At 39.2% G+C, this 26,342-nt stretch overlaps 3 protein-coding genes across 3 annotated transcripts in view; 1 reads left to right on the top strand and 2 right to left on the bottom strand.

Annotated features, from left to right (window-relative positions):
• The window catches only part of EPCAM (epithelial cell adhesion molecule), a 12,206-nt gene extending 5,606 nt beyond the window's left edge, over window positions 1–6,600 (bottom strand). The window contains exon 1 of the mRNA XM_009894851.1: window positions 6,525–6,600. Within this exon, the coding sequence (XP_009893153.1) occupies window positions 6,525–6,600 (76 nt within the window). The remainder of the gene's footprint in view (window positions 1–6,524) is intronic.
• A 5,164-nt stretch (window positions 6,601–11,764) lies between these two features.
• On the top strand, window positions 11,765–18,171 carry SPDYA (speedy/RINGO cell cycle regulator family member A). Its single transcript, XM_009894812.1, has 6 exons — window positions 11,765–11,993; window positions 12,867–12,925; window positions 13,201–13,286; window positions 14,955–15,126; window positions 16,286–16,577; window positions 18,083–18,171. Exons 1-6 carry the CDS (start codon window positions 11,765–11,767, stop codon window positions 18,169–18,171), a joined length of 927 nt encoding a protein of 308 aa, XP_009893114.1.
• Window positions 18,172–18,378: 207 nt separating this feature from the next.
• The window catches only part of TRMT61B (tRNA methyltransferase 61 homolog B (S. cerevisiae)), a 10,790-nt gene continuing 2,826 nt past the window's right edge, over window positions 18,379–26,342 (bottom strand). Inside the window, exons 3-9 of the mRNA XM_009894850.1 lie at window positions 26,180–26,333; window positions 25,974–26,076; window positions 21,305–21,495; window positions 20,025–20,116; window positions 19,356–19,591; window positions 18,653–18,733; window positions 18,379–18,465 (exon numbers count right to left, since the gene is read on the bottom strand). Coding sequence (XP_009893152.1) covers window positions 18,422–18,465; window positions 18,653–18,733; window positions 19,356–19,591; window positions 20,025–20,116; window positions 21,305–21,495; window positions 25,974–26,076; window positions 26,180–26,333 — 901 coding nt within the window. The 3' untranslated portion in view covers window positions 18,379–18,421. The remainder of the gene's footprint in view (window positions 18,466–18,652; window positions 18,734–19,355; window positions 19,592–20,024; window positions 20,117–21,304; window positions 21,496–25,973; window positions 26,077–26,179; window positions 26,334–26,342) is intronic.

Here is a 26,342-nt window from a genome sequence, read left to right as displayed (position 1 = left end):
GGGCCGGGCGCCTCCTTCCCCTGGGGAGAGGGGTGGGGGGTGGTGGTGTTTTCTCCCCCCCGTCGGCGGGTGAGCGGGCACGGATCGCTCCCGCAGTCCGCTGCCGGCCAGCCGGGCCGGACATAAATAGGCACGCTTTATAGTTAGTTTTGTTCACATCCAGTGGTGCCCTTTGAACTACTCCGTGAGGACTTGGCGTTTAAAAGAAATCCTGATAATCCCTGAGTTAAGAAAAAAAAAAACCCAAAAAACAGAACACCTATCTGTGTAGAGCAAAGTATTTGTTAAAGATCTTTCTCCTGCTTTTTTTTTTTTTTTTTTTTTACTTTTCTAAAATACATACTAGGTCACCACCTTAGGACTGCCCCGAAGAGAGTCGCTTCTGGTGCAGCAGTGTCCGGGCTCCCTCGTTCAGTGAAATGCAGTGGTGGGTGCTGCGTCTCTGGGCGGCAGAGCTCTGGGGTGACCCACAAAATAGTAGGTAGTGCCAGAGCCCTGCAAGGCTGCCCACGAGGAAGCATCGGAAAGCCGGCTGCAGGTTTTAAAATGGCTTTCCGAAATGTAAAAGCAGCGCCAAAATGGAATACAAAAGATGGGTACGGTACACTGAAAATATTTTCTGAAGCCTTTTTTTTTCCCCCCCAGTTTATTAATTCAGCTGAAAAAAAACAACACGTGCATAGATCTTTCTGGAAGATATATTGGTGTCCTAGAAAAACAAGTTATTTTAGTAGAGGAGAAAACCAGAATGACTTCCCTCTAAGTCTGTTCCTGCATTTATGAGAAATGAACAGTTTCCAAAGACTTGAAACTTCCTCTTACTAGTGTTTACGTTCTCTGAACAATAAAAACATGTTGCTGCTTTTGTATACGCAGACCTCAGGTAATGAAACTGTTTGAAACCTTTGTATGTTCTGAAATGTAAGTGCAGGTTAGCTATCTATGTGGGTTTGTCTCTGCACAGCTGTGTTTGTGTTGTATCTTTTGTTTTGTATTGTTGTCTACAGTGCCCTACTGAAATCAGGTAGGTGCCGTCTCAGATGAGTCCAAGTTAAATGGCCGGTGTTTAGGTCTTCTGGTACAGCCCGAATTAGACTTTTGCAGCATTTATCTTGATTCTTCTTGCGGTTTTGTGTGGCTTCTTAATACTCTTCTGAAACACTTGTCAAAGACTCAAAATAAGAGCATGATCTTAGCAATGTGAAAACTTGGGAAGACTTTAAAGTCTCAGCTACAGACTTCTCACTTTGTTGCTGTCAAATCATGGCATTCTTCAGAAAGATGAGCAGCATCAAAAGAATCAGAAATGTCTGCCTTAATGTAAAGTTCATTTTCTATGTGAAGGTACTGGTTTGCTCGAGATGAGAAGAGTTACCCTGTTGTTATCAAATTGCCAAGCTGAACTACGTAAGCCTTGATAAGGAACAGTAAATTTTATGATAGCCTTTTCCCTTTTTTTGTTTTTTTAAAAAAAAGGGTAAATGTAGAACTACACAGGCTGGGTACATGCTACTCCTCCTTGTTCTTCTGCCCTTGTGCTGTGTAGGTAAACCTCTGTGCCTAGTTTTAAAAATCCAAGCCTTAGTCTGCCATTTAGAAACCTCACAGGCTACTACCTGAAAGTAGCACTGTGCCTTCAACCACCTCTAAATACCAGAGGGGTCTTTTTCTGTCAGTATAAAAAAATAGTCATACCTTTAGTGTCGAAGGGTTGAATGGTCTTAGAGTATTTGTGTAGTCTAAAGCAGTCTGTTACAGTGTGGTTTCGGTTTTTACTCTGGCACATTGTTTTCCCTGAACTGTTACTTACCGTCTATAGAAAGCCTTACCATAACTGTGGTGCAAAGATAGGTGCATTGCAAAAAGCAAATGCTTTTTGTAGTACAGCATTTAATTTGGCTCCAATTTGCAGGAGCAAATAAAGAGCTTATTATCTATAATTTCCCCAGGTTTCCAAATCTGAAGAAATTACTGTTTAAGCATTGCTTGGTATTTTAGAAGCAGAGAGAGTTGCTCTACATGATGTCATTCCTCAGCAAAACAATGGAAATGAGGGACCATTCACAATAGTGTTATTCTTACCTTCTTTGCAGGTTATTTTGAGGGAAGCTTCTCTCTATAATCAAAGCCAGTGGAGCAGGCATATGGTTAAAAAGATAAAAGGGCCCAAATGTCATAGTAGCTTCATTACACAGACACCTTGGTGTCTAGGGGGTTGGAAGGCAGTGTCTTTTTTGTACCTTTTGTGGCAATACATAACTCTTTTTGCTGGAATATGTGACCTTATTCAATGGATAGTCTATATTAACTTTCCTCAACGTACAGCTCTAAAGGTAAGGCCTTGCTTATTGGTTATAAACAGGATAATTGTATCAACTGTTGGAGATACCTCCTCTTATCAAATAGCTGAATGCTGATTAGGCAGTGTAGTGTAGGCTAGTTGTGGTTTACACTTATTAAAGCATAATTACAGCTCAGGCAAATTATAATTTAAATGCTACGAGCACATTACTGGCTCTATCAGGTAGCAAAAATTAAAAAAAAAAAAAATGTTTTGATCACCAGGTCCTAGAGAATATGTAAACTTATATTTGGGAAACTCATGTATTTTTCAACTTTTGCTCTGTAATTTACATCTGCTCCAGATCTGTTTGGAGTGTGAAGTTCAGTTCACTAGAGTATTCAAGAGCTGCTGACGCCACTGGGAGATTTTCTGTTGACTTCAGTGAACTGTGGATCAGATCTGAGGAGATAAATGCAGCTCTTTCTGAAGTCAGTAAGAATTAGTGTGATACTGGGATTTGGCCTAGGTCTTTACGAGGTCATTTCCAGGTCTTCACTAGAAATTGAGTAAATGGGCTTTGTGATACTCCCCAGGCAGAGAAGAGGGACAAAATCTGCTTTCAGGGAAAGTTGCAAGGATGTATGAGTCACTCCTGAAGTATCAGGAAACGATGCAAGGTGGGGCTGTGACATGCAGTGTGGTCAGCAGATCAGAGATGAGTGGAGAGAGCATGATCAGAGAGTGCCATTGGAATATTTGGCAATCTAGCTCCAACTGAGATTCTTCAGGCACCGCAAACCTGATCGGTTTTGGGTGTACCCTTCTGAAGATAACACAAGTCTCATACCTAGAAAATAGGCCATGTATTATATCAAATTGCAAACATAGTCTTACTAGTGGTTTCTCAAGAAAATTGATGACTTTTGAAAATTCATGGCGACTTTTAACTGGTTGAGGCTGACAAAGTTAGAAACAACCAGAAACAGTCTTACGCTCAGAAGTGCCAACAGGTTTTTTTTGGATGGCAGGCACAGCTATATACATTATCTATATTATAGACTTGCTCAGGAACTTTTCATTAGTATAGTTTTAGAATGCTTGTGTTCAACTTTTTTTACAGACTTTACCATCTGCCATAGAATGAAGCCTTGAAAGGACTGTAGGAAGAGGACACTATTGAAAAATTACATAGAGTATCTTGTCCATGATGTGTTTCTGAAGATTCCATGCCTTCACAAACCGATGTATTCTGCTGCTCAAAGAAGAGTAATAAAAGTGGTGCTTCTGTTTTTTTTTTTTATTTTTCTTGCAGGTTTTAAAAACACTACATAATAGCTATTATTATCCTGATTTGAATAATGAGAACATTTGGAGTCATGGCGGGCTTAAATGTTTCGGCCATATGGAGCTGGTCAAATATAGAGCCAATAGGAAAATAAATGAGCAATTGTGTCTTGCTGCTAGACTGAGCATCTAACTACTTCAGAACACTGTAAAAAACCCTAGTTTATGTGTTTTGTTTGTTTTTGGCCTGTTTCTAGATCATGACTTTTTTTTTTCTTGAATAGTAACAGTTGATAAAGATAACTATGCTTGTGTATTTTGCTGAGATTGTCATGCACACTGGAGATGGAAATTAGTTCAGAGGCAGTGGCAGAAGCTGTCCTCATCTTCAGAAGCCCACAGCTTGGTTATCTATGAGGCTGGAGACCTTTGGCTGAAAGTAAGAGTATCTACCAAGAGGTAAAGGGCTGTTGGTTCAGAGGTTCATAAAACTAGACGGGGCGTAGCCACAGGAGAGAAATGCTCATGCAATTAATGTATGTTCTATTTGCGTCTTTGAGGATTATAGAAACCAACCTGTCTGATATGTTGTGGCATCCTCCGCTTTCTGCCAGGGCTTAGTCTTAACTCCAGTGGGTGGGGTCAGTAACAGGCTTGTCATCCTTGTCTTCACTCACCTGAAAATACATCTACATGGCTCTTATACCAACCGCATTTTTTTAGAATATCTATTGTCAGCATTCAAAGCTGCTTAAAATGTCCAGCATTAGATGTAAAAAAATTAGTAGCTCTTCATCCAGACTACTTTGTAGCAGAGAGGCAAGCACATTAATTTTGTACTGTGCCCAGTCCCTCAGAACACTTGCTGGTTTAGTATGGTTTGGAAAGGGCTGGGAGGAAAACATGACATCACAAGTTGTGGTAAGAAAACCTTCACTGACACTAAAATTGTTTCAAGTCTGGCATCTAAGATACTTTTCTTTGCCCTTTTAGCCATTCTCTGGGGAAGAAGATACAGATGGAACTTTGTCAAAACACTTGTTAAAAACTGTTTGAGAGAGTCCTAAATAGTTTTTAACATGTTTTATCGCATGACAACATCTCTGCGCTGTAGGCACAACCAAAGCAGATGGTTATACAGACAGAGAGTCGTCCCGTCTCTCAGGATGGTGTTATCAGAAAGCACATTAAGTACTTTTCTTACAACCTGGAGGAGTCTGCCATTAACTTTGCTCGTGGTGGACTTGTCTATATATACGGGTCGCTACAAGGCAAGCTAGGGTGTGGATTTACAGTATGTCAGGTAACCCACAGTAACGTGTGGACACCGCCGTACCCAGCAGTAAGCAGAAGACATTCATTCCTCAGCGTAAACAGGGTCACAGCATGCACACAGGCAGTTTCCATGGAGCAGCTAACATGCTGGAAATCCCCACCCACTCTTGCCTCACTCTAACCTGCGTGTAGTCACACCCCAAGCAAAGGTGAATAAATACACCCATGAGCTGAGCAGAAAAATCTTGTCCCACAGACACCAGTTAGTGTAAGACACTGTACAGCAGAGAGTGGGGTTGAGAGCTACGTGTTCCATAGCTCACACAGTATGCGTTTGTGGTTTTTTTTTTTCTTTCTCGCTGAAATAAAATGCTTTTGTGTTGTAACTACTTTCCTAGTTCATCAGTTTCCCTTATTTCTTCAGTTAGCAATAGCTGTTACCAAAGTTCATCTGTTTCTCTTTGCACTTTAATTTACAGCCCTTGTACTAGTCATTTTATTGCTTCAACCTCTGAGTGAGAGAACTTTTACAACTTGCGATTACTGAACTCAGAGAAACAAGAAAGCTTTTTGACCTGCCCCTGTAGTAATTATAGAGCCCATTGCTTCTTGGGAGGGGCATTCAATGTTTAACAAACTGTGGCAACTCTAATTTAACCATGTGGAGCCTGCACCATTGGATGGGATTGAAAAAAAAATTCCAGACTCTTTCCAGCTCACATTTTAACTTGTCTGTTTTAAGTCTCCAAAGGGCTGTCCTTGAAGTTCTGCCTTCCCACTACTGAACTTGATGCTGTTCCTTTCTTAGCTGTATGAGGGGACTGGAGCCAAACTATTTGCATATGAAAATATTTTCCCCTTACTTCAGAAATTATAGCTATATTACTCTTGATTAATCCTTTCATGGGATGAGTCTTCTGAATGCTGTGCCATGAAAATACGTCTCTTGACAATAGGGAAATTGTCCTGTCTTAATTACTACTATTGTTTCATATTATAGGGCATGGACAAAGATTCACTTGTGTTCAACAGTGTAAAAACAGAATAAATCTCTACCCTGTGTTTGAAAGAGTTTGTGATCTGAATTACGTGACCAGTAAACTGAGAGGTAAATGTAAACTTTGGAATTGGAAAACGAGATGAGTAAGATTTGATGCAGTTTACACATTTTGCGCAGTTACAGAATCATAAGCCAACTAGCCAAGCGTTTGAAGGCTCTCACCTATCTTCATCCACTCAAATGACTATTGTTTTAAAAAATGCTGAACTTGCCTTCAGGAAAAAAATTTAGGACATTATTTTGCAGCAAAGTTTGTCTACTTTTGATCTCCCTAGATAAAAAGATAGATATATTTCCTGCATAATAACTTGCTTAGATCTTTCATGGTTTTGTGCACTGATGTGTGCATGTATATTACATCAGTGAGAATTTGCATGTGTGGTATCCACTAGATGGGAACGGAATATTTTCAGCTAATGCAGTTTTATAAAAATGTTTGTTTAAGTAAAATTCTTGAAGATTTAGTGTTTCAGCTGCACTGCCATCAAGAAGGTTTTTTGAAGTCCAGGGTTTGCTAGTTGTTTCCAAGAGGAAAGGGGAGGAAAATACCAGCTGAAGGGCTCGCGGTAGCTGGGCGCAGGCGCAGTGCGCAGACAGCGCCCGGGCAGGGCCAACACACACCTGTGTCTCGCGCTGGCACCTGTGTTTCGGGAAACCCAGCGCTCTTGGCAGCCGGAACAAATGGCTCCAGGGTCATGGTGGTGTAGAGGAGTCCTGCTTGTTGGTGTTCTTTGCACAATGCAGCATGAAGAAACGGCACGGGCACAACTGGGTGGCAAGTAACCATGGTTATTAAACGCTCGCTAACGCAAAGTGCGGTCTCCAGTGGCTTAAAAAAGTTAGAATATGGTGGGTGACGTCAGAAGGTTCAAAAAAACACTTAAAGGAATACTGTACAGTTCATCTCCTTTCCCTTTAATGTAAAATATGCACTCAGAGATTTGAGTTACTGATGTTGACGGATACATCATTCATCACTTGCCATTTTGGGACACGATGGTGAAGACCTAATGTAGTCTATCTCATCTATTTATTTTGACAAAGTAATTGGAACTCTTCAGATAAGAATACTTCATTTCATTTACAACCAGCACAGAAGTGCCAATCCTGAAAAATAAATCTTAAAGGCTTCCACTGACTGCTTTGAATTAGTTAAGTTCATACAAGATATATCAGTCTATTTACAGTAGAAATGAACAGCAAGTTTAAACTTATGTCCCCTGCACTTGTAGATTTTCTGCTACAGAATACTTGGCTGTTTGGAAGTATGCAGAAGCAGCGTGTTTAAACATGCACTGTGTTTGCTGGCAGCTTTCACATTCTTTTCCCATTTGCTGTATTAGTCTAGTCAGTACACTTCTTGTTTGCTACATAATTTCTAAATGATTTTTTTTTCTTCTAGTTCCTGACTTTCTCAGTACTTGAGAATAACTACAGCTGTTTTGGGACTTATGTATTAGAAACCCCTGCTGTATGCTTTGAAGGTCTTTTCAAGCAAACAGAGCTGAAAACAATTTTCCTGTCCATTTATCCATCAGTGACATACACTTAAGTGGCACTGCACCATTTGTAGTTCTAATCATCCTGTAACATTTGTCAAAAGTAAGGATTTAGCTGTAAGGCACCTTTCCAGTATCCTTACTCACTATCTCAAGTAGCAAACAGGTAAGGCATATTCAGTCAGTTATGCTCAGTCCTAGCCCAGGCACCAGGATGCCGTAACGATTTGTTTCACACGCTTCATCTAAATCCTCACTCTCTCTTCCCACGTAAAAACCAGGTTTCTGGTGATAGATGTGGGTTCGGGTGGTTTATCTGTTCCTTTTTAATTTACTGAAACTCGTGTGACTTACTACACCCTTTATTCTGAAAGAGCAAACCGCAGGTCCAGGGTTTGCTTTTTAGATGAATGCTTCAGTTTCATTACGGTCTTTAGGAATTGAGCTCTCATCCTATGTGCATTTCATTGAGAACAAGAGGCTGGGATCCCCCTGACAAGGTCAGGAGTCATCTCTGCAGGGAAGAGAGACTCTTTTTTTCTATTTCACACTCTGCAACAAGTAGGAAAAGTCTGTAATTGAAAAATACGTACTTTATTTTGAACAATGATCTGTATTTAAAAGAACCAATGGTTCTTCTTCATGTCGTTGTTTGAAAAGAAATAGCAGGTATTCTTCCTATGGTACTTTATCTTCCTTAAAAAACAAAAAAAAAAATTACTGGAAAGGATATCAGGGGCCAAAGGCATTTGTTTTCCTACCTCACAAATATTGAAAGATTAAAAAAAAGGTGTATATATCCTAAATATAATTTATTAAAATAGTAGCCCTGTGTTTTTCTTCAGTGATGCTTCTTAATCTATCTGTAAACAACTCGATCACTAAAATTTTTAAGTTATCTTTTTGTTTAAAGGAAGAAAACAGCTCTGCACCTGCCTTATTGGACCTCGCTACAGTATACCTATGTAACTATATATGTCATACAATTGTGCTCCAGTGCATTTATTGATTTTTTTTTTTTAAATAAGATTTTGTAAGAATCCCAGGTCTTTCAAACCCAGGTCTCATTCGTGTTTTACATGTATATATAAAAATATATATGTATAAAACAGTTCAAACTGTGATAACATATAAAGAAGAAGAGTAGCTAAATTGAGTCAATGTCCACCTGTAGGAAGGATTAGGAATTAAGTACAGCATGAAATCCAGTGTGTGAAACTAGACAAATGCTGCATTGTCTCAGTTTAAATTGCTGGTGGTGAAACAGTGCCCCCTGATGTCCAGAGAGCTACTTGGAAATCAGAAAGCTACATTTTTTCCAGATATTCTTGGATGAATGTTTCAACCACCTTCTAAAGACTATAGTTAATAATAAGCAAATTTGAGAACCAATTAAGTCCACTATATCATGCAGAGGATTTAGATTCAGGTAAAGTTCTGTTTCCTTATTGTCACTGTGTTCAGGCATCAACCTTTCCACATTGATATTTGTCCATGATGTTTCCAACTTGAATCCTTGAATCATCCCCATCTCAACTATCCTACCTCAGGCTGCACAATCCTGCAAGGAAAGAAAGGTAAAGTTGCAGACTTTCTCACAGCTTTTTCTCACAACTTCGGTTTCCTCAGAGTCGGAGCCAAGGTTATGCAGCTGGTCTGGTTCAGGCAGAGCCCTGGGTCCTAGGAGGTGGGGGACAGTAAAGTAGGGGTTAGAGAGTCACAATACCTGTTGAATAACTTGATTGTAACAGATTTTTGAGAGCGAAAAGAAATCTTTTAATATTTTGTTGCAGAACCACCAGCTCAAAAAAAAAAAAAATTAGGAATAGGAGAGCTACAGGAAAAAAACACACAACCCTGGAAAGCTCTGTGTGGATAAAGAGCGACATTGTATGCCACTTTTTATTGATAAGCCAAGGAATACAAATGTGAAGGTGTAAAGAATAAGAATGCATGCACTTCACAATTTTCATTGCAGTTTTATGTTTTGCAGTAGGGCAAAAAAAATAACAGAACCTTGTTTCCTAGACTCAATGGTTAGATGGTTATGTGGAAGTTTCTGTAACTTACAATTTCTTTGTTTTCCACAGTTATCAAATGAATGGTCGTTAATTGAAGAGAGCTTTCAGTTGCTTGGATGAAAAGTATTATGAAAAAATAAAGAACAATTAATGCAGGGTAACTCAACCTGACCACATGTATACAAAGAGAGAACCTCAAAGAAACAGATTTTTGCCCAGCTGATGTATTTGGTATGATCTCCGCCCTGCTGCCAAGTTTCCTAATTTCAGCCTATTCCATACAGAGATGTTGTTAGTTTGTACATTTACTGCTTGGTATGTTTTTTCTCTCTCTAGAGTACAGGATCAGAAACTTGATATGACCCTTCCCTGAATATCATAGAATCATAGAATGGTTTGGGTTGGAAGGAACCTTAAAGATCACCTAGTTCCTACCCCCCTGCCATGCACAGGGACACCTTCCACTAGCCCAGGTTTCTCAAAGCCCCATCCAACCCGGCCTTGAACACTTCCAGGGATGGAGTTTGCACAACTTCCCTGGGCAACCTGTGCCAGTGTCTCACCACCCTGCCAGTAAAGAATTTCTTCCTAATATCTAATCTAAATCTGCCCTCTTGCAGTATAAAACCATTACCCCTCATCCTATAGCTACACTCGCTGATAAAGAGTCCCTCTCCATCTTTCCTGTAGCCCCCTTTAAGTACTGGAAGACCACTATAAGGTGTCCCTGGGGCCTTCTCTTCTCCAGTTTCAACAATGCCAACTCTCTCAGTCTGTCTTCAGAGGAGAGGTGCCCCAGCCCTCTGATCATCTTTGTGGCCCTCTGGACTTGCTCCAACAGGTCCACATCCTTCTTATGTTGGGGGCCTCAGAGCTGGACACAGTACTCCAGGTGGGGTCTCACAAAAGCAGAGTAGAGGGGCAGAATCACCTACCTTGACCTGCTGGCCACACTTCTTTCAATGCAGTCCAGGATGTGGTTGGCTTTCTGGGCTGTGAGCACACATTGCTGGCTCATGTTGAGCTCATCCATCAACCCCCCCAAGTCCTTCTCCTCAGGGCTGCTCTCAATCCCTTCATCCCCCCACCTGTATTTGTGCATGAGATTCCCCCAACCCACCTACACAACCCTGCCATCTCCCTCACGTCCTCTGTCTCCGGGGAAGATGTTTTAAGGAAGCTTTCACAGCGCCGTTGGGCAGCTGAGAGAAGTTGGGGCGGAGGGAAGAGCAAGCCCCGCCAAGGCCGCCCAACGGCTGAGGTAAGTCGGGCCGCCGCGGGCGGGCTCCGCTGGAACCGCGCAGCCCAGCGCCCCCAGGCGGCAGGAGAAGGGGAGGTAAGAGTATCCCGCCGCCCGATTGGCTGAGGCGGCTGCCTGGTGCGCTCCGATTGGCTGCGAGAGGCGCCATCTCGAGGTGCGCGGCGGGGGCCATGGTGTGAGGAAAGGCCGCTGAGGAGAGCGGGGCGGGCAGGGGCGGGCCGGCCGGGGCGAGGGGCTGTCCGGGAACTAAAGAGCGTTATCACATCCTTACCTGAGGGGCTTTTCCGTTGTTTATGTGGCAACTAAGTAAAAGCCGGAGAGCCAGGTAGGCTGCTGTGAGCCGTTCTCCGCAACTCTTTTGAGTGCCACCTATATGTATCGCCTATAGTACATCTTCACCACAGCCCTGTCCTCTGTGGAGGGACCTACTGAAGTAAATGCATTTGCTCCTGTCTAAAAATACCTTTCTGCACACTTCATTTGGTATCTTCTTGATTTCTACAGTTGTGAACGCCTCAGGTTTGTTTCCTTTGTTATGCCTTCAAGGTATGGGCTATTTGAGGGATAAGTTTTTATTCCAAATGGCTGTAACCAAATGTTAAAAAAATTCAGAGCTCAAGACTTTAATTTTAATGGTATATGGCTTAATTATGGTTCTGTTGCATTAGTTCTACTCATGTTCTTTTAAAAATACATGATCACAAATTGGAGGGGAGGAATTGCAATTTTTTGGTAGATCTAAGATCTCATAGGGCTATGAGGATCTGACAAACAGCAACGATTTCTGGAAAGGATTTTTTTCCATTTTTCAAAATTTTTAATGGAAAAAGAAAGACTGAAGGCTCCTTCCACTGAAAAAGAGCTTTATCAAATTTGAACTAAATTAAAGGAATCTATGTAGTTGGCTTAGGGCACAAGACTTAGATAATTAGTACTGATACAATTAATTTTCTTATCACTTGACATACGAGCGCTACTGAAACGCTTAATTTGAACAGAAGAAATATAGAAAACTACTGCTCAAACGATTTTTGTAGTTAATTTCTTCTTCTTTTTTAACAGGAACCTTTACTTACCAAAATGAGACACAACCTGGTGTGTCAGACACCTCCCAATGTCACTGTTCATGTAAAATCGAGTGCATCCAGATCACACCAGCAAAAAAATCTTATTAGACTAAAGCGGCCTACTTTTAAAGACCATGAAGAAAAATGTGAAAAAAAGGTTCCTAGTCATAAATATAAATGTCCAAAGGGACCATGTCTAGTTATTCAGCGTCAGGAAATGACAGCTTTCTTTAAATTATTTGGTAGGTTAATAATGATAGGTAGGTTATTAATGTATTGACTGCACAGCAGAATGAAACCGAGGTGGTATGATACTTCCTTTTATGATCATTTCTCTTTCCTATTTTCTTTTCTGTTTCAACAAATACTCATAAAACAATGTACATCTTATTTTACACAAGTCCAAAAGGCTGGACTCCCAGTCTTACAAACGTGTTATTTATTGTGGGAATAAACATTTAGGGGGAGAATTGGAATGGGAAGAAAATCTGAGGAGTTGTAGCATCCTTTTTGAATTTGTGTCTCTTTCATATAAAGTTTTGTATTTATTTAATTTAGTGAAGAGATTAAGTAACAGTGGAAGATTATACTTGGTTTTTACTTGAACCTTGAATATAGGAGTGAATCAGAGAGTTTGTGGTAATCCTATTATAGTACACCTTCACCAACAGTGATGCACTGGCCACAAATAATCAAGCCAGTATTGCCTTATAAAGGCTATTGGGTAATCAAGGTGCAGAAGCCTCAACAGTCTGTGGTTCATCAGAAATAACAGTATGCTATTAGATGGAACCACTTAATGCAGGAAGAAGTTAAATGAATAGAAAAAATACTGGTGATTTTTCACCTTCACTTGCTATTACTGGGAATGAGTGAAATGCAGTCACTAGATTTTCCACCTTACCTTTCTGGTAGTTTGTCTTCTTTTGTCGCTTAAGTTTTTTCATACCTAATCTCTCTCCCCTCAGTTTCTCTGTTCTCTACTGCTGGGTCTAGCTTCTTTCCTTTTATTTGGTTCAATAAAATGACCTAAAATGATCTGTTATTTATTTACAAATACTTTCTAACAAAAACAATTTCGGTGTTTGAAATGCTACAGCTTTCTTTTGTTACAGATGATGATCTTATCCAAGACTTCCTTTGGATGGACTGTTGCTGTAAAATTGCAGACAAGGTAAGTATATTTCCTTCTTAGTTAACAGAACGCATACTGAATGAAAGATCTGCCCTTAGTCACTTTATACTGAATGCAAATACAGACCATAATTTTTTTCCAATGTGTTTGTATGGAAGCTTCAAGAAACTCAGTTTATGCTTTCCTCATTGATAAAAATGATCAAAATATCTTGGTGCAAGATAAATGTGTGAATATTTTAGGAAATTATATACTGAAATAATACATTGATACTTTTACATTGATACTTTGATATATTTTACATTTTAAAACAGTATCTCTTGGCAATGACTTTCGTTTATTTCAAGAGGGCTAACTTCACAATAAATGAGCATACCAGAATCAATTTCTTTGTCGCTCTGTAAGTACTTCTAAATTATCTGGGTTTATTAGCATAAACTTTGCATTATTTTATTCCATTGTTTATGCCACTGATAATTGTGATATATGATGAGACTTCTTTAATGAGTTTGCAGTTGTTTGGTTCCTATATGAAGTATAGAAACATAATCTACATAGTATATATAAATAGTGTAAATTCAACATTATTCCTCTGACAACCACCTGTATGGAACAAGCTTGAGCAGCAGTGAGGGGACATTTCTGTTCGTGTAGTGATACACAGCATGGCATTTTGCCTACCAAACTGTAAATCTGTGAAATTTTTTAAGCGTTACAAGAAATACATGCAGGAAAATACATGGCAACATATAGGTTGCTCACACTTCTGTTATAAGACCCTATTTTATATCTTTGCCAGCCTTTAAGTCATTTGTACTGAAATGTTTCATTATGATACAGACCTCAGAAGTAACTTTTTATTAAAGTCTCTGTCAACATGAGTTGAGTAAACTGTAAAAATGTTGCTAGAGAATTTCTAAGAACTGTTTTGAACAGTTCTAAAATTTCTATACCTTGAAACAGAGGTGCAGTCAAGAATCTGTCTTTACCAAGCCTATATTATCTCTCCATATTTGGCTGTACCTACAGAGTGATTCAGCATTTTCTTTCACAGTGTTATGGTGCTCAGATCACCTTTCTTCCTGACAGCACTTCTCAGCTGCTCTGTTTTGCACACTAGTGTGGGGAGAAAGATGGCTGTTTATTCTCCTGTAAATGATATTGTAGGTAGCATCCACTCAGCACAGAGGAAGACGCTGTTTGACTCCACGCTGAAGGGAGAAAAGCGAGGCCAGAAGAGCGAGAGGATGAGAAAGGGACAAAGGGTCTGGTGAAAATGGGACTAGAAATTATTTGGGGTTAGGAGCAAGTGAGAAAATTGGGGAGGAGACTATAAGTTATAATTTTTTCAGGTATGATTTACAGGAGTTTAGTATCAGGTGGATCCAGAGGAAATATTTTCCTGTTGTCTGAGAAGATGACCCAGAACCAAAAATAGCACGTGGTGAAGGGAGAAATATGGACATGAGGAAAATCATTTAAGGTTTTCATTTATACGTGAAAGTAGACCTGTATTTAGGTGTTTGCTGCTAATTTAATGCGAGCAATGTAAGTTGCCAAGACTAGTTAAAATCCATGAAGTACAAAATGTAAAGTGTTAATAAGATTCGTAAGATTTCATAAACATTTGATAAGATAGTTTTAAGCTTTGTTTAGAGAATCTGACATAAACTGGTCATTTTAGTGCAAGGGTATCTTGCCAGTTTGGAGAAAGCTGTCAGGATGTGTTAGTTCTTGCCTATCTACTAGTTTAGGAGACTCTAGGGTAAAGCAGTCTTTATAATAGCTTAAGTTAAGTTTTTATTTACCCAAAGGACACATATGGAACTTTCTGATTAAGAAAATACTGTACTCCAGAGAGAAGGCTATTGTTAGCGTTTTTTCTCACACTACTAGGAAAAAGAACTACTTCAATGTTATGTTTTTTTATGTTTTTAATGTTAGAAGTCATACTAAGTCATACTAGGTCATACTAAGAAGTCATATGCTTTTAATGTTAGAAGTCATACTAATATAGTGATACAAGATTGAACAACATTTACAGACACAAGCATATATATATTTGAAGGTATCTGGCAAATACAGTTGAAGAAGACGATGAAGAATCAAAGTATGACATTTTCCCATGGGCTTTAGGAAAAGCCTGGAGAAAGCTCTTCCCTGATTTCTTAAAGTTAAGAGATCAACTATGGAGTAGAATTGACTACAGGGCTATTGTAAGCAGACGCTGCTGTGAAGAGGTAGGGAGGGGTTTAATATTGTAGATGCTGAAACTACAACAATTAATACCAGCTGACAATCTAGCTCTATAGAAATAATCTCTTCCTTTAAGTGCATAGTCAAGCTTTGGGAAAGAAAAGATGCAGCTGAAATGTAATAGTCCATTTACCTGCCATTAATTTTTTTTCTTCTGCATTTAAAATACATTCTTTAAAACAATGCTTTTAAGGTAAATTAGAATATTTTACATTGCACTACCGCTAGACGTTAAGTTTTTATTGCCTGGAATCTTTCCGCTTTATGCAAATGTTTTTATTAAAATTTACCATAAGTTGTTTCACTTAATTCCCTTCAGAAATAATTTTGTTTGTGTGTATGTTTGCTTTACAAATTATAAGTTTGTACACAAGTAAAACCTTCAAATAAAAATCCCAGCACCTCAGGGGAAATTTTAATCCCTTCAAAATTGATAATATAACTTCAATTGACTTCTTAAGGTAAAGGTTTTTCACTGCATCTGAAAAAAAAAACTCATAATGTCACACTTTTAACATTCTCTACTATTAATACAGTGTTACAACCTACAGTTTTCAAACATATCAGGAGGGAAAAAGACATTCTTCACTTTTCAGGTGGAATGTATCTGTTTGGAAAAGCCCTGTCATGTTCTAAGAACATAATGTTTACTACAGCTGGTGGAAAAGAAAATCTCATTTACTGTAGAACCCCATCTCTAGGGTTGGAATTAGATGCTTATGGGAAAAGTGCAAGGAACAAGGGAAGTGTGGAATGCTTTTCCCAGCATACCCTCCCAGCTTCCAACAGTCACCAGTTCAGTGACCTTGTGAACCAGAAGGTCCATCTAATTTATATTTAGTAGTTAGTAAAAGACACCATCTTCAGTCCAACACACAAAGCACGAGCTGGAATTTGTTATGATTCACATGAATATACAAAGCTGTAAACTGGTGGGTTTCCACATCTGAGTCAGAACTGGTTCACTTACTCGTACCTAAAGTAGCAAACTTTCTAGTGAGACAGAAGTAGACAGCTAATAGATGATACGCATTTCAGCTATGTAGTATTAATTCTCTGCCATACATGAATTGGATCCCTTGTTTTCAGCTGTATGTTTTCCCATTATTTTTATGGTTTCTGATATAAAAGCTGTTCCCATAGGTGATGGCTATTGCTCCAACACATTACGCATGGCAGCGAGAACGTTCTGTGCACCACAGCGGAGCTGTGAGAAACTACAATGAAGTACAGCTGCCCCGAGGACCTAGTGTTACTCCTACCGACTGCTTGCTTTGTGGTAAGAAAGGAAGATTTGTACGACTAGGATTATCATCATCTTCCTCCTCATCTACTGGCACTTTGGAGATGATGGAATTACATTCATCCCAGAATTTGAAGGACACCTTTCCAACTGAAAAAATGCTTGTTGACTCTCCTTTTTATTATGCCCAAGGTATGGTTTAATATTGCAAATAATTTTCAATTAGTTTAGGCAACTGAGGCCATATTTGCCCTTCAGACTACTGTAGGGACTACTGTGTCCTTCTTGGTATGACAAGACATGATCTCTCTGAGCATATGTCGCTGATACAAATGCAGTTTCCTTGGCAGAACTGTGCTTTTACTGCCATTGTTTCATTTTCATTTTCACATCTTGCCTCTTGACTTCCCGGGAAGTACCAACTGCTTTATATTCTGAGTCTCTTCAAATTACTTTCATCTACTAAAGTAGATTTGGGATGCATTCCAGTCTATTTAGACATTTATTACTATTCTTGCATTATAATTTAAATTGAGAATCCTATTTTAAACACTTAGGATTGGCTAGAAGAAACAGTAAAATTACTGTTGTGTATCATATGAATTAGAGTGCTCTTGTTGAATGCTGTTTTTAGAAAGGGCAGACTGCTCAGTTGTTGTCATCGGTTTGGACATATGTTAAATCACAATTCACATTTTCCTTTAAGGGTATCTCAATTGTTGATGGAGTTTACACAAGATTTCTTTTTAAGACTGGGGTACAAGTAGAAAACAGTACAAGAGTTTATTGTGAAAATTGTTTTATGTAGTTGAGTCTTTGCACGTTCATCTACTCAAAATAGTGCTCTGAGCCTTTGTATGAGAAGCCTCCATTACATACAGCAGTCATGGGGCAAATGCTCATTGTTCAATTTATTATTATGAGTGGAACACACCCGAGATGTAAACTTCCTGGGGGAGCTGTAAAAGGCCTCAGTTCTGCAAAGATACTTTCATGTGCTTAGCCACTGCAGAGTTCTTAGCGTACTTATTTAATACATGGTTACAGTTATTTATAGCTCTATTTTTTATTTGCATATGCTCTCACTAATATCCAAATTTTCACTATTATAGTAGGATTGTGCTTTTGACAGCTTCAGCACAACTGTTATTCTCAAGGGATACCTCAACTTGGAAAAATTTGGCATTTGAATCTTGCTTCAGATACAGAACAAGTCAGGAGTCTACAAGACATCATTTAATAAATATAAGGTGTTAAACCACCACATGCATACACTGAGACTTACACCAAGACCCTAAAAGACTTAACTTTAAATCTTTTTTTTACCTGAGAGATCTTGCTTGTCGTATCTGACAGAGGTCAGAAAAAAATGTATGTATTTTGACTGTTGGAAAATGCTTTATGTATAGTAAAGTTCACAAATAACCATGCAACTTTCAGCATGGATGCTGGAAGTGAACCAAAGCTATACCTATAAAAAACTGGTCTTTTCCTTGAAATAAGCACAGCTTTATCAAGAGAACAAAGTCAGTGAATTTGTTTCTCTTAGTTGTGCTTGAAGAACATTATTCTTAAAGAAACTCTCACCACCAGTTGGTAGCTAGTGAAGTCAGAAGCTGCTTCACTTGCATTTCAAAGGACAGACTTGGAGCCATTATTTTCTTACTACATTTTTTTTTTCTCCTTATTTCTGGTAGACTGTCAGAGCCTGTCCAGCAAAAGGAGACGAGGTAGCACCTTCAACCCAGACAAATCCATGGATTGGTTTACAAGCTATGAAGAGTGAAATATACCCAATGAGGCAGAAACAGCTATTGTGCTTTGCAGAACAATCTGTGTTGCATCTCAACACTATTACCTGATGATTCTATTAAAACTTTTCCCTTTGGACAGTAGGTGGGATTTCAAAGTTTATAGGCAGTAGAAATCAAAGCAGTCATTAGTTAAAAGTTACACAACTTGCAAAATTTAGCAGCTATATTGTAACATTTTATTTTATTTTGATACAATACTCAAATTAGCAGCTAACAGCAGCATCAAGAAAGCGGTGGTCGAAACTTTCTCAGCTTGGTAAGGAATGCTAATTAAAAAACAAAACAAGTTACTACTTCAGTATTTGAATATACAGTGATTACTTTATTATTATAAGTTTTGTGATTTCATGATATGGTGACATGTAGAATGATAATACAAAAAAAAATAGTATTTATTAAAATAAAAATATCCCTAAACATTTAAGATAAAAAACCATTTTCCAAGTGTCTCACCTGAATGAGCTTCCTGCCAGAAAGATGGTCGAGCAACATAAGGCACCGAGCAGTATGTTTCAGCATCATCAGAAAGTGATTCTGTGAAAAGAGGTTTTTTTTTAATTCTTTCCAACAAGCTTAAAACATACACACAGCCTAGAGTTGCCAATGTGCTTTGTTTATTTTTCCTTGACATGGTTTCATTTTCTTTTTGTTTCTGTTTAAGTGCTTTGTTGTCACCTGTCAGTACATTCGGACCTCTTTGTTCTCCTATAGGTTTTGCAAATCCATACCAGTATGAGGCATCTTATTTGCCAGAACAGCAGGATTACAAAACAGAGCACACTGGTAACATTTCTTCTGTGGAATCCTTAAGCCCATCAGGGTCCTCTAAAGCAGCAACACAACAAGTATAGAGGACTGAATATTATTTAAAAATAAAAATTTAAAAACAGCATTAGAACCACAGTCATGCTTTATTTGCAGATTGCAATTTATTTTCTATTTAGTCTAGATTTTTAATAAGATACTTAAATAACCATTAATATATCCTTTTTCAAACCTGACAAGGTATAGGCTGTCCAGAAGCTTGTCTATTCTTCACCATAATCTCAGCTGACCTAAGAAAAATACTGCCTCTTCCTACAAACTTTGCCTTCATTATATCCTTGGAGGATCAAATTGCAGTAACAGGATCTCTCATCAGCAATAATGTTCTTACCATTGTATTCACTTTCTTTAAGAACCACTTGATCCTGAGTGTGGATTTCTTCATACTCCTTTTGAGGTGGTTCTTCAATATTTTCTTGAGTTTCCACCATTTGGCTTGATTTGCAATTCTTGATTTTAGCAGGGAGTACCATCCAATTTCTATGAGTTACCTCAATGATTCTTTCACACAAAAAAGGGAGCCTGCAGGTCCGTATTTTGTCGAGAAGGTCAATAACCTGTGTGATGCTTTTGAAGAAATGCAAAGGATAAGGTAGTATTTCGAAAACACAAATCATACACTGTTAGTCTCAATTCTACTGCCTTTGTCACATTCTTTACCTTTGAGGTTACACGAGTCCTTCAACTTTAAGGCAAAGGAGCTAGCAACCTGACTACTGAATGGGAAAACAGCGCAGTTATATTGAGGATGTCATTATTAAGCGCAAATTTCCACTGACCATAATGAGACCATTCCCAAAGTAAAGGTCAAAGAATTTGGACAAATGTCATTTATACTGAGTGCAACTCCCTAAAAAAATTACACCAGGGGGTGTGTGCAGAAATCTTGTTAAACATTTAAAATACACATCCAGCATTAATGAAAAGATGTTTGGTTAGTTTTGTAACAATGTTAGGTGATGCCTGAATAAATGTGTAAGTGCCAGAAGTAAATACTTACTTTGCTAAATACACAGCGCACACACCACCCTGTTTCAGACTTGGGTGCACAACAGGCAGAGCAGACTGAGGGTTAAGCATATCCAGAACTATCTGCAAGAGAAAGATACATACATTTTACCAGTAAATATTAATATATCTATCATTTTTTTCAATGAAAAAACAATGTTTATCTGTGGAAAATGAATGCATACAACAGCAGCATGTAATCACAAACCAGTTGCATTATTGCCCCTCCAAACCTTAGAGAAACCCGAGGTCCACACATTTACAAAGTCCTTGCTGCTTCCAAATGAATTTCTATTAAAACAGTAAGTAGCATTTCACCAACATAACAGTCCTGTGTTAATGTTAAACTGCCTACTAATTAAATTCCATAATGTTGACATTAATAATAACTTTTGGAAGACTACATTTACTAGCACCTTTGGATATCCAGTTTACAAATGTTAAAAAAATAAAAATGTTCAAGTGCATCTTTATCATGAAAAGATCACACTACAGTCTCAATGTCTAACTTGCTGTTTGTTTTAAGAATTAGAAAACATCTGTCCTTGGCAATTTATCCATCTTCTGCTAGAAACCTATTCAAACTAAAACAACAGGATATGCAATATCTGATCCTTCCTGTAGATTGTTACTTTTAAAGTTTTATAAAAATGGTATATTTTATTTCTTTGCTCAAACAGTTTAACACAATTGTTGTTTGCTTAAAGTGTTAATGTAAATAGTTTGTCTGCTTTACATGGAAAAGTGTATAAAATCTAGCTGTTTTCCCCAGCACACCTCCCTTTACAAAATCTGTATATAAAAAGCAGGACAGGGGAGCAAGCAACAGCGTTCCTCACTCTAACTGGGGTCTTAGTTACACTGGGCGTTCTATATAGCTGATAGATAGCAAAGTGTTGACATATTTGTATTTTCAATAAGCTTATGTATTTTTCTTAAATGTAATGTTTGAAATACATGCCTTAGATACTTTCTTGTATTTTTGAGAAATGGATATTTTTGTAAGTTTGTCTCTGATTACAAGACAGCAGTGATTAATTGTAATATTTCTGTACCACAGCCATACTGCTCTTTCATTTGGGAACACGCAGCTGAAACCTTGAAAATATTTGTAATCTGACAAAAAAAGTCACAGCATTTCTTTCATTGATGAAGATCCGATTGTTTTTTCTCCTGTTAAGCTAGATATGGGAATCCTGTTGAGAGTGTGAGCACTAGGGGTTTAATTTATGGAGAAAAGATAAATGTCAAATGCGGATATTTTGAACTTACTGCATCAAGTGCTATAGATTCCATATCCGCAGCAGCTGTGGAAATGTCTTTAAGAATGAAATCCACATTATCTGGCCACTCTTCCATATGTCCTATTTCCCATGCAGCACGCCACTGCCGGTAATTCTTCTTAGCTAAATTATGATGATCATCTCTGATTTCATAACTTATAACACGTCCTTTGGGCCCAACTGAAAACAAACAAAAGGCACTAGACTTACCACTCTTCCCCCATGTAATAAAGAATTTAGAAAAAAGTAGTGTAGTAAATAACAGAAGTACACGTTTACATCTCCACTTCAGAAAAAAAGTCACATATGAAACAATCAATTACAATTTATTTTTTCTTTACATTTAAAACAATTAGATGCAGATAGTGCTGGGCTAGTTCTTTTACAAACTAAAATCCATCAATCCACAGATGAATTAAAGCACAGTTATAGTAATACAAACTGTTCCTGAGATGTCCTCCCAAAGTAACTCCCGCCGCAACAGGCAACTTGAGCATCTGTGGCCCTATCAATCTATGATTCTTCTGCTACAGCTACCAGAGGTACCAACCGAGAAAGCTGCAATGTTGGTCACTACTCACAGCTGCTGTAAAGCTGACAGACAGTGACTGCTTCTGTTGTTCATAAGATTTGAGACTGCTGGTTTTAAATTTTGACAATTCTTGTTTTTACAAAGATTTGCTGTTTTCCATGCATGGTTCTTTCTCCACCTGTCCCTTCTTAGGGTCGGGGGAAAAGCTAAGAAAACCCCCACACCTGCTCACTGATCTCAGCCCCATAAACAAGTTTGCAAGCGTACTCTCTTGGTTTACACAGGCTTGTGTTGTTTTCCTGTTACTGTTTGTAACTGTAATAAATTATTTTATTACTCATTTTAAGTATAAATTTAATACCCTGAAATTTACTATACGAGTCCAATACACAATGTTCTTCGTAAAGTATATCTAGGGACAGACAGCAGCATGTGCATTGCTGTATTACTCTATCCTTGTATTACTCTTAATTTCTCAAACCTCTCCTCCCATTAGCTTCTTCTCCTTGGTACTTTTTAATGAGGAAGGACAGCTTTCAGCAATCAGCAGCTCAGCCCGTGAGGTTCTGTGACTTTTTAAGCCATTTTAGGTCGAGTCACCAGGCTCCTTCCCTCACCTGTGGGTTCCCACTGTGAATCCATTCAGAAAACTGAACAGAAGAAGGGATGGGTTTCTCGGCCATCTCTCCCTGATCTAGCTCACCCTGGATCAGACAGAGGCCAGAGCCAACACATAAGGACGGAGGGTTGCAGCAGTGTCGCCTTTGATCATCTTAAACAGTTGTAGAATCGCAGCACCAACTCCTTATTACTCAAGATTATCAGTTTGGAACTACTAGGTCAGTCCTATTCCTTCCTCTCCTCACTCCAAAAATTTCCTACATTTTGAAACTGACTTCTGGAAAAAAAAAGGACAACTAGTTAAAATAGCTAGGTAAAACTCTTCATTATTGTGAAGCTGCAGTCTATCAAGTTTGCATACATATTTTCCAGTTCTCAAAAATACTTAAGTCGTGGCAAATGTCACATGCTTAACACAGTCTTAACTTTGTCCTGTTCCACATCAGTAGTTTCTGGGAAAGATTAAAGAAGGAACAGAAAGCAAAACATAAACTGAGAGTAATACAAAGAGAGGAGATGAATAAAATCTGTTGACTCAATGAGAATTTTGGAAATCAAATACTTCAGTGGAGCTTGGTAATGTGTCCACCAGATGTAAATTCCAGCATTTACCTGTGTAGCAACTATTTTTCTTGCTGGGTATCATTCTGTTGGCAAAATTAGCCACCATGAGGAAAGAACAAATTTATTTCTGGGTCAGCACCAAATTGTGTTAAGCTGTAGATTAACACTGTCCATATTTGGTGCTGATTTAAGTTCAATAAATTTGAAAATAACAATACAAATCTCATACCTTTTTCCCTCTCCTCAAGATAGAACTGAACTGGTGCACAAGGACTGCTTTCTCCCATAAACAGGGTTAACAGTCTGGCAATGCCAAGGATTTTGCTGACTTGGCACAGTAACAGCTATATTGAAGTGATCAGAAGGAACCTATTGGACAAGACTGAAAAAGGACAGGAATAATTGGTAAGTCCAGATGCATGTGTATGAAAAGGCCACAGGGGACTGAACACCTAAGGCAAAAAATAATTTGCTGTATTTAGCAAAAGCTAACTTTTGCCTTAGCCAACACCAGGTATTCAATCTCTTTCTTTGGATTTAGGGTCTGCGTGTAGGGGAAGATGGGAAAAACTAAGGACTCTTACTTTCTCCCAATGCATCTCTGGAAAGAGAAGTGCTGATTTTTGTCTTCTGTTTCATCAGCTTCTAGCTCCCATGGCAGCAATGGTTGCTTTGAGGATAGTCCCATACTATCTTCAAAATCCCATCATGAAACTACAAAAAACCCCTAGTTTATTGCAGAAACATGATCAGAAGGAATTAAGGAATAGCAGCAGGAGGCAGAAAGAGGGAGGGGAGCAGAGGTGCAACTGCTGACCTTAAAACCTGGGCCCAACGTATATCAAGACCACCTGTAGCTGAGTGATCTTGGGCCAGCATTTAATGGCTGGTCATTAAAATACATGTTTTCAACTGAATTAGGATGTCAGGTGGAGATTACTGCACCTAAAACAAATGACTAAGAAGAACAAAGTGCTCTGTTCATCTCAGTAGGGGACTGTCCAGATTCCCTTTGCTGCTGCTTACATGCCCTCACCAATTTTAAGCTCCTGATGGATCTCAGCACTCCAGTTTGTACCATTCACTAAGTGTAACCATTCCTAGTTCCTCCTGTTATCCTCAGCAGCATGACCTGGCATCCCAGAGCAGGGTTGGATCAATGGCACTGGTAAAATAACTTGCTGAATGCTAAACTTCCTCAGAAAAATTCACGCTTCTAAAAAGCCTTGTATTGTTACCCTGGAGGACAGGCCAAGGGACAGCAGATGTACAGCTTTGCTACATGGGAGAGTAAGAGAAAAAGAATTCGCTGCCTTCGAGTTACAAGGTTATTTAATGGACTTGAACAAAAAGAGCAGCTGATTTGTTCAGTTTGTCTCCCTCACAAGAGTGTAAGAAGCAGCATCACCTCCCACCGACACGCGGCTGGCTGTAAGTGGGAGTACTGAAATGTTTTCTATCTTGAACTGTTGAATGACACAGAATATAACCACAAAGGCAGCCCAAACTGTAAACATTTTTAAAAGACAGCACAATCCATAATGCTGCTTTTTAATGAACATTGGTAAATAGTAAAGAAGAAATGCTGGGGTTTCCCAGCAGCTCAGGATACATGGGTGGTTCTCAGGTTCAGTGACCACTGCTGGCACCCTCAGGTATTCAGTTACTCTGATGGTGGGATGCCCACAAACGCCAACTTTGAACACAAGTCTTCAGGCTATGCAACTTGTGCTTTTCTGCTATATCTGTTCGAGATGATGTATGACATCATCTTTACCCTAAAGACATGATCCTGTCTTTATCCTCAAAAGTCCTTTAATATTGCAGAGAAGGGAAGTATTCTGCAATAGCAGAAATACATTAAAAACATTTGAAACAAAATAAAATGGTGCTTTATTTTTCAGATACGTACAAAAGCAATTACTTCAAACACCTGTGGGGTTTTCTTTCCTTAAGGAATTTGGTCTATCAGGAGCCCACAAATCAAATGACTATGAAATGTGGTATACCTACAGATGAGATGAAGTTGAAGGGTGAGGTTTCACCCTCACTCACACTGCTGAGTGCAAAGGCTTTCTACCTTTCAGAGCACCGAGACCTAGATCAAACCAGGCTAGCTAGAACGTGAAAAAAATAACAAAGCGCGTCCACATAAGCATCTTCACTGGTACCCAGCAATGATTATTCACCTGGTTCACAGAGATGAGGAAAAGGAAACCGAGAAAGACAAGAGACTGCAGAAAGAAACTAGTACCGTTAAGCCAAAGCCAACGATAATGATGGCTGAAACTCAGCTTTCTGCAGGGCCTTCGGTAACCCTTTGCACTATGGCCCTTGAAATGCAGTCAAAATGGTTTGCAGTCCCTGCACTGGCTCTGTCACAGCTAGAATTTTCCTTTAAGTCAACAAGCTATATATGAACACAGCAAAACTTAAGAACTGACCATAAGTATTTGGTCAAAATAAAGGCAAGGTGGGATAAGGGAATTCACAGAATATCAGCTTGGAAGGGACCTTAAGGATCATCGGGTCCAAACTTTCTTGGCAAAAGCACTAGCTACACAAATTGGCCCAGAACCCTGTCCAGCTGAATCTCAAAAGTGTCCAATGTTGGGGAATCCACTGCTTCCCTGGGGAGATTATTCCAATGACTGATTGTTCTTATTGTGAAAAATTTTCATGTTGTGTCCAATCGGAATTTCCACAGGAGTAACTTGTGCCCATTACCCCTCATCTTTCCCATGTGACTCCTTGTAAAAAGGGAGTCTCCATCTTCTTTGTAGCCACCCTTTAAGTGCTGGAACATGGTGATAAGGTCTCCCCTAAGCCTTCTTTTCTCAAGGCTAAACAAACCCAGTTCTCTCAGCCTTTCCTCATATGGCAGGCTTACCAGTCCTGGGAAGAACTGCGCTGCTTCTATTTTCTAAAACCAGGTGCTCACCTGCTCTTGACAGAAACAAGCTCATAGCGCCAGACCCACTGCCAGTTTCCAAAACAGTGTCTCCCGGGTGGATATCCATCATCATTAACATAGCACTTACATCCTGCGGGTGAGAAAAACACCGCATGTTACTACGCTTAGAAACTAAGGGGGAGATTTGGCCGGTGACCTCCCAGTTACCAGTCATCCCAGTAAACGGCCAGTACCTTGGGGTAGGCGATGGTGGGCCCCCGCGGCATCAGCAGGACGTACTCTTCCAGCGAGGGCCGCCTCAGCAGTAACCGCGCCCCGGCCGACGTGCGCAGCACTTGCCCGGGCAGCTGCCCGATGATGTCGCGGTGAGGCAGGATGCCGCCGGGGCTGGCCAAC

This window comes from Charadrius vociferus, unplaced genomic scaffold (assembly GCF_000708025.1).
Source record: "Charadrius vociferus isolate BGI_N301 unplaced genomic scaffold, ASM70802v2 scaffold411, whole genome shotgun sequence".
Taxonomy (NCBI): domain Eukaryota; kingdom Metazoa; phylum Chordata; class Aves; order Charadriiformes; family Charadriidae; genus Charadrius; species Charadrius vociferus.
Note: the sequence above shows the minus strand (reverse complement) of the source record. Positions and strands in the feature narration are given on the sequence as shown.

Coding starts and splice junctions, on each gene's coding strand:
- SPDYA (XM_009894812.1), top strand. CDS start 11,765: ATGAGACACAACCTGGTGTGTCAGACACCTCCCAATGTCACTGTTCAT. Junction 13,287..14,954: donor ATCAATTTCTTTGTCGCTCT/GTAAGTACTTCT, acceptor ATATATTTGAAG/GTATCTGGCAAATACAGTTG. Junction 16,578..18,082: donor TCCTTTTTATTATGCCCAAG/GTATGGTTTAAT, acceptor TATTTCTGGTAG/ACTGTCAGAGCCTGTCCAGC.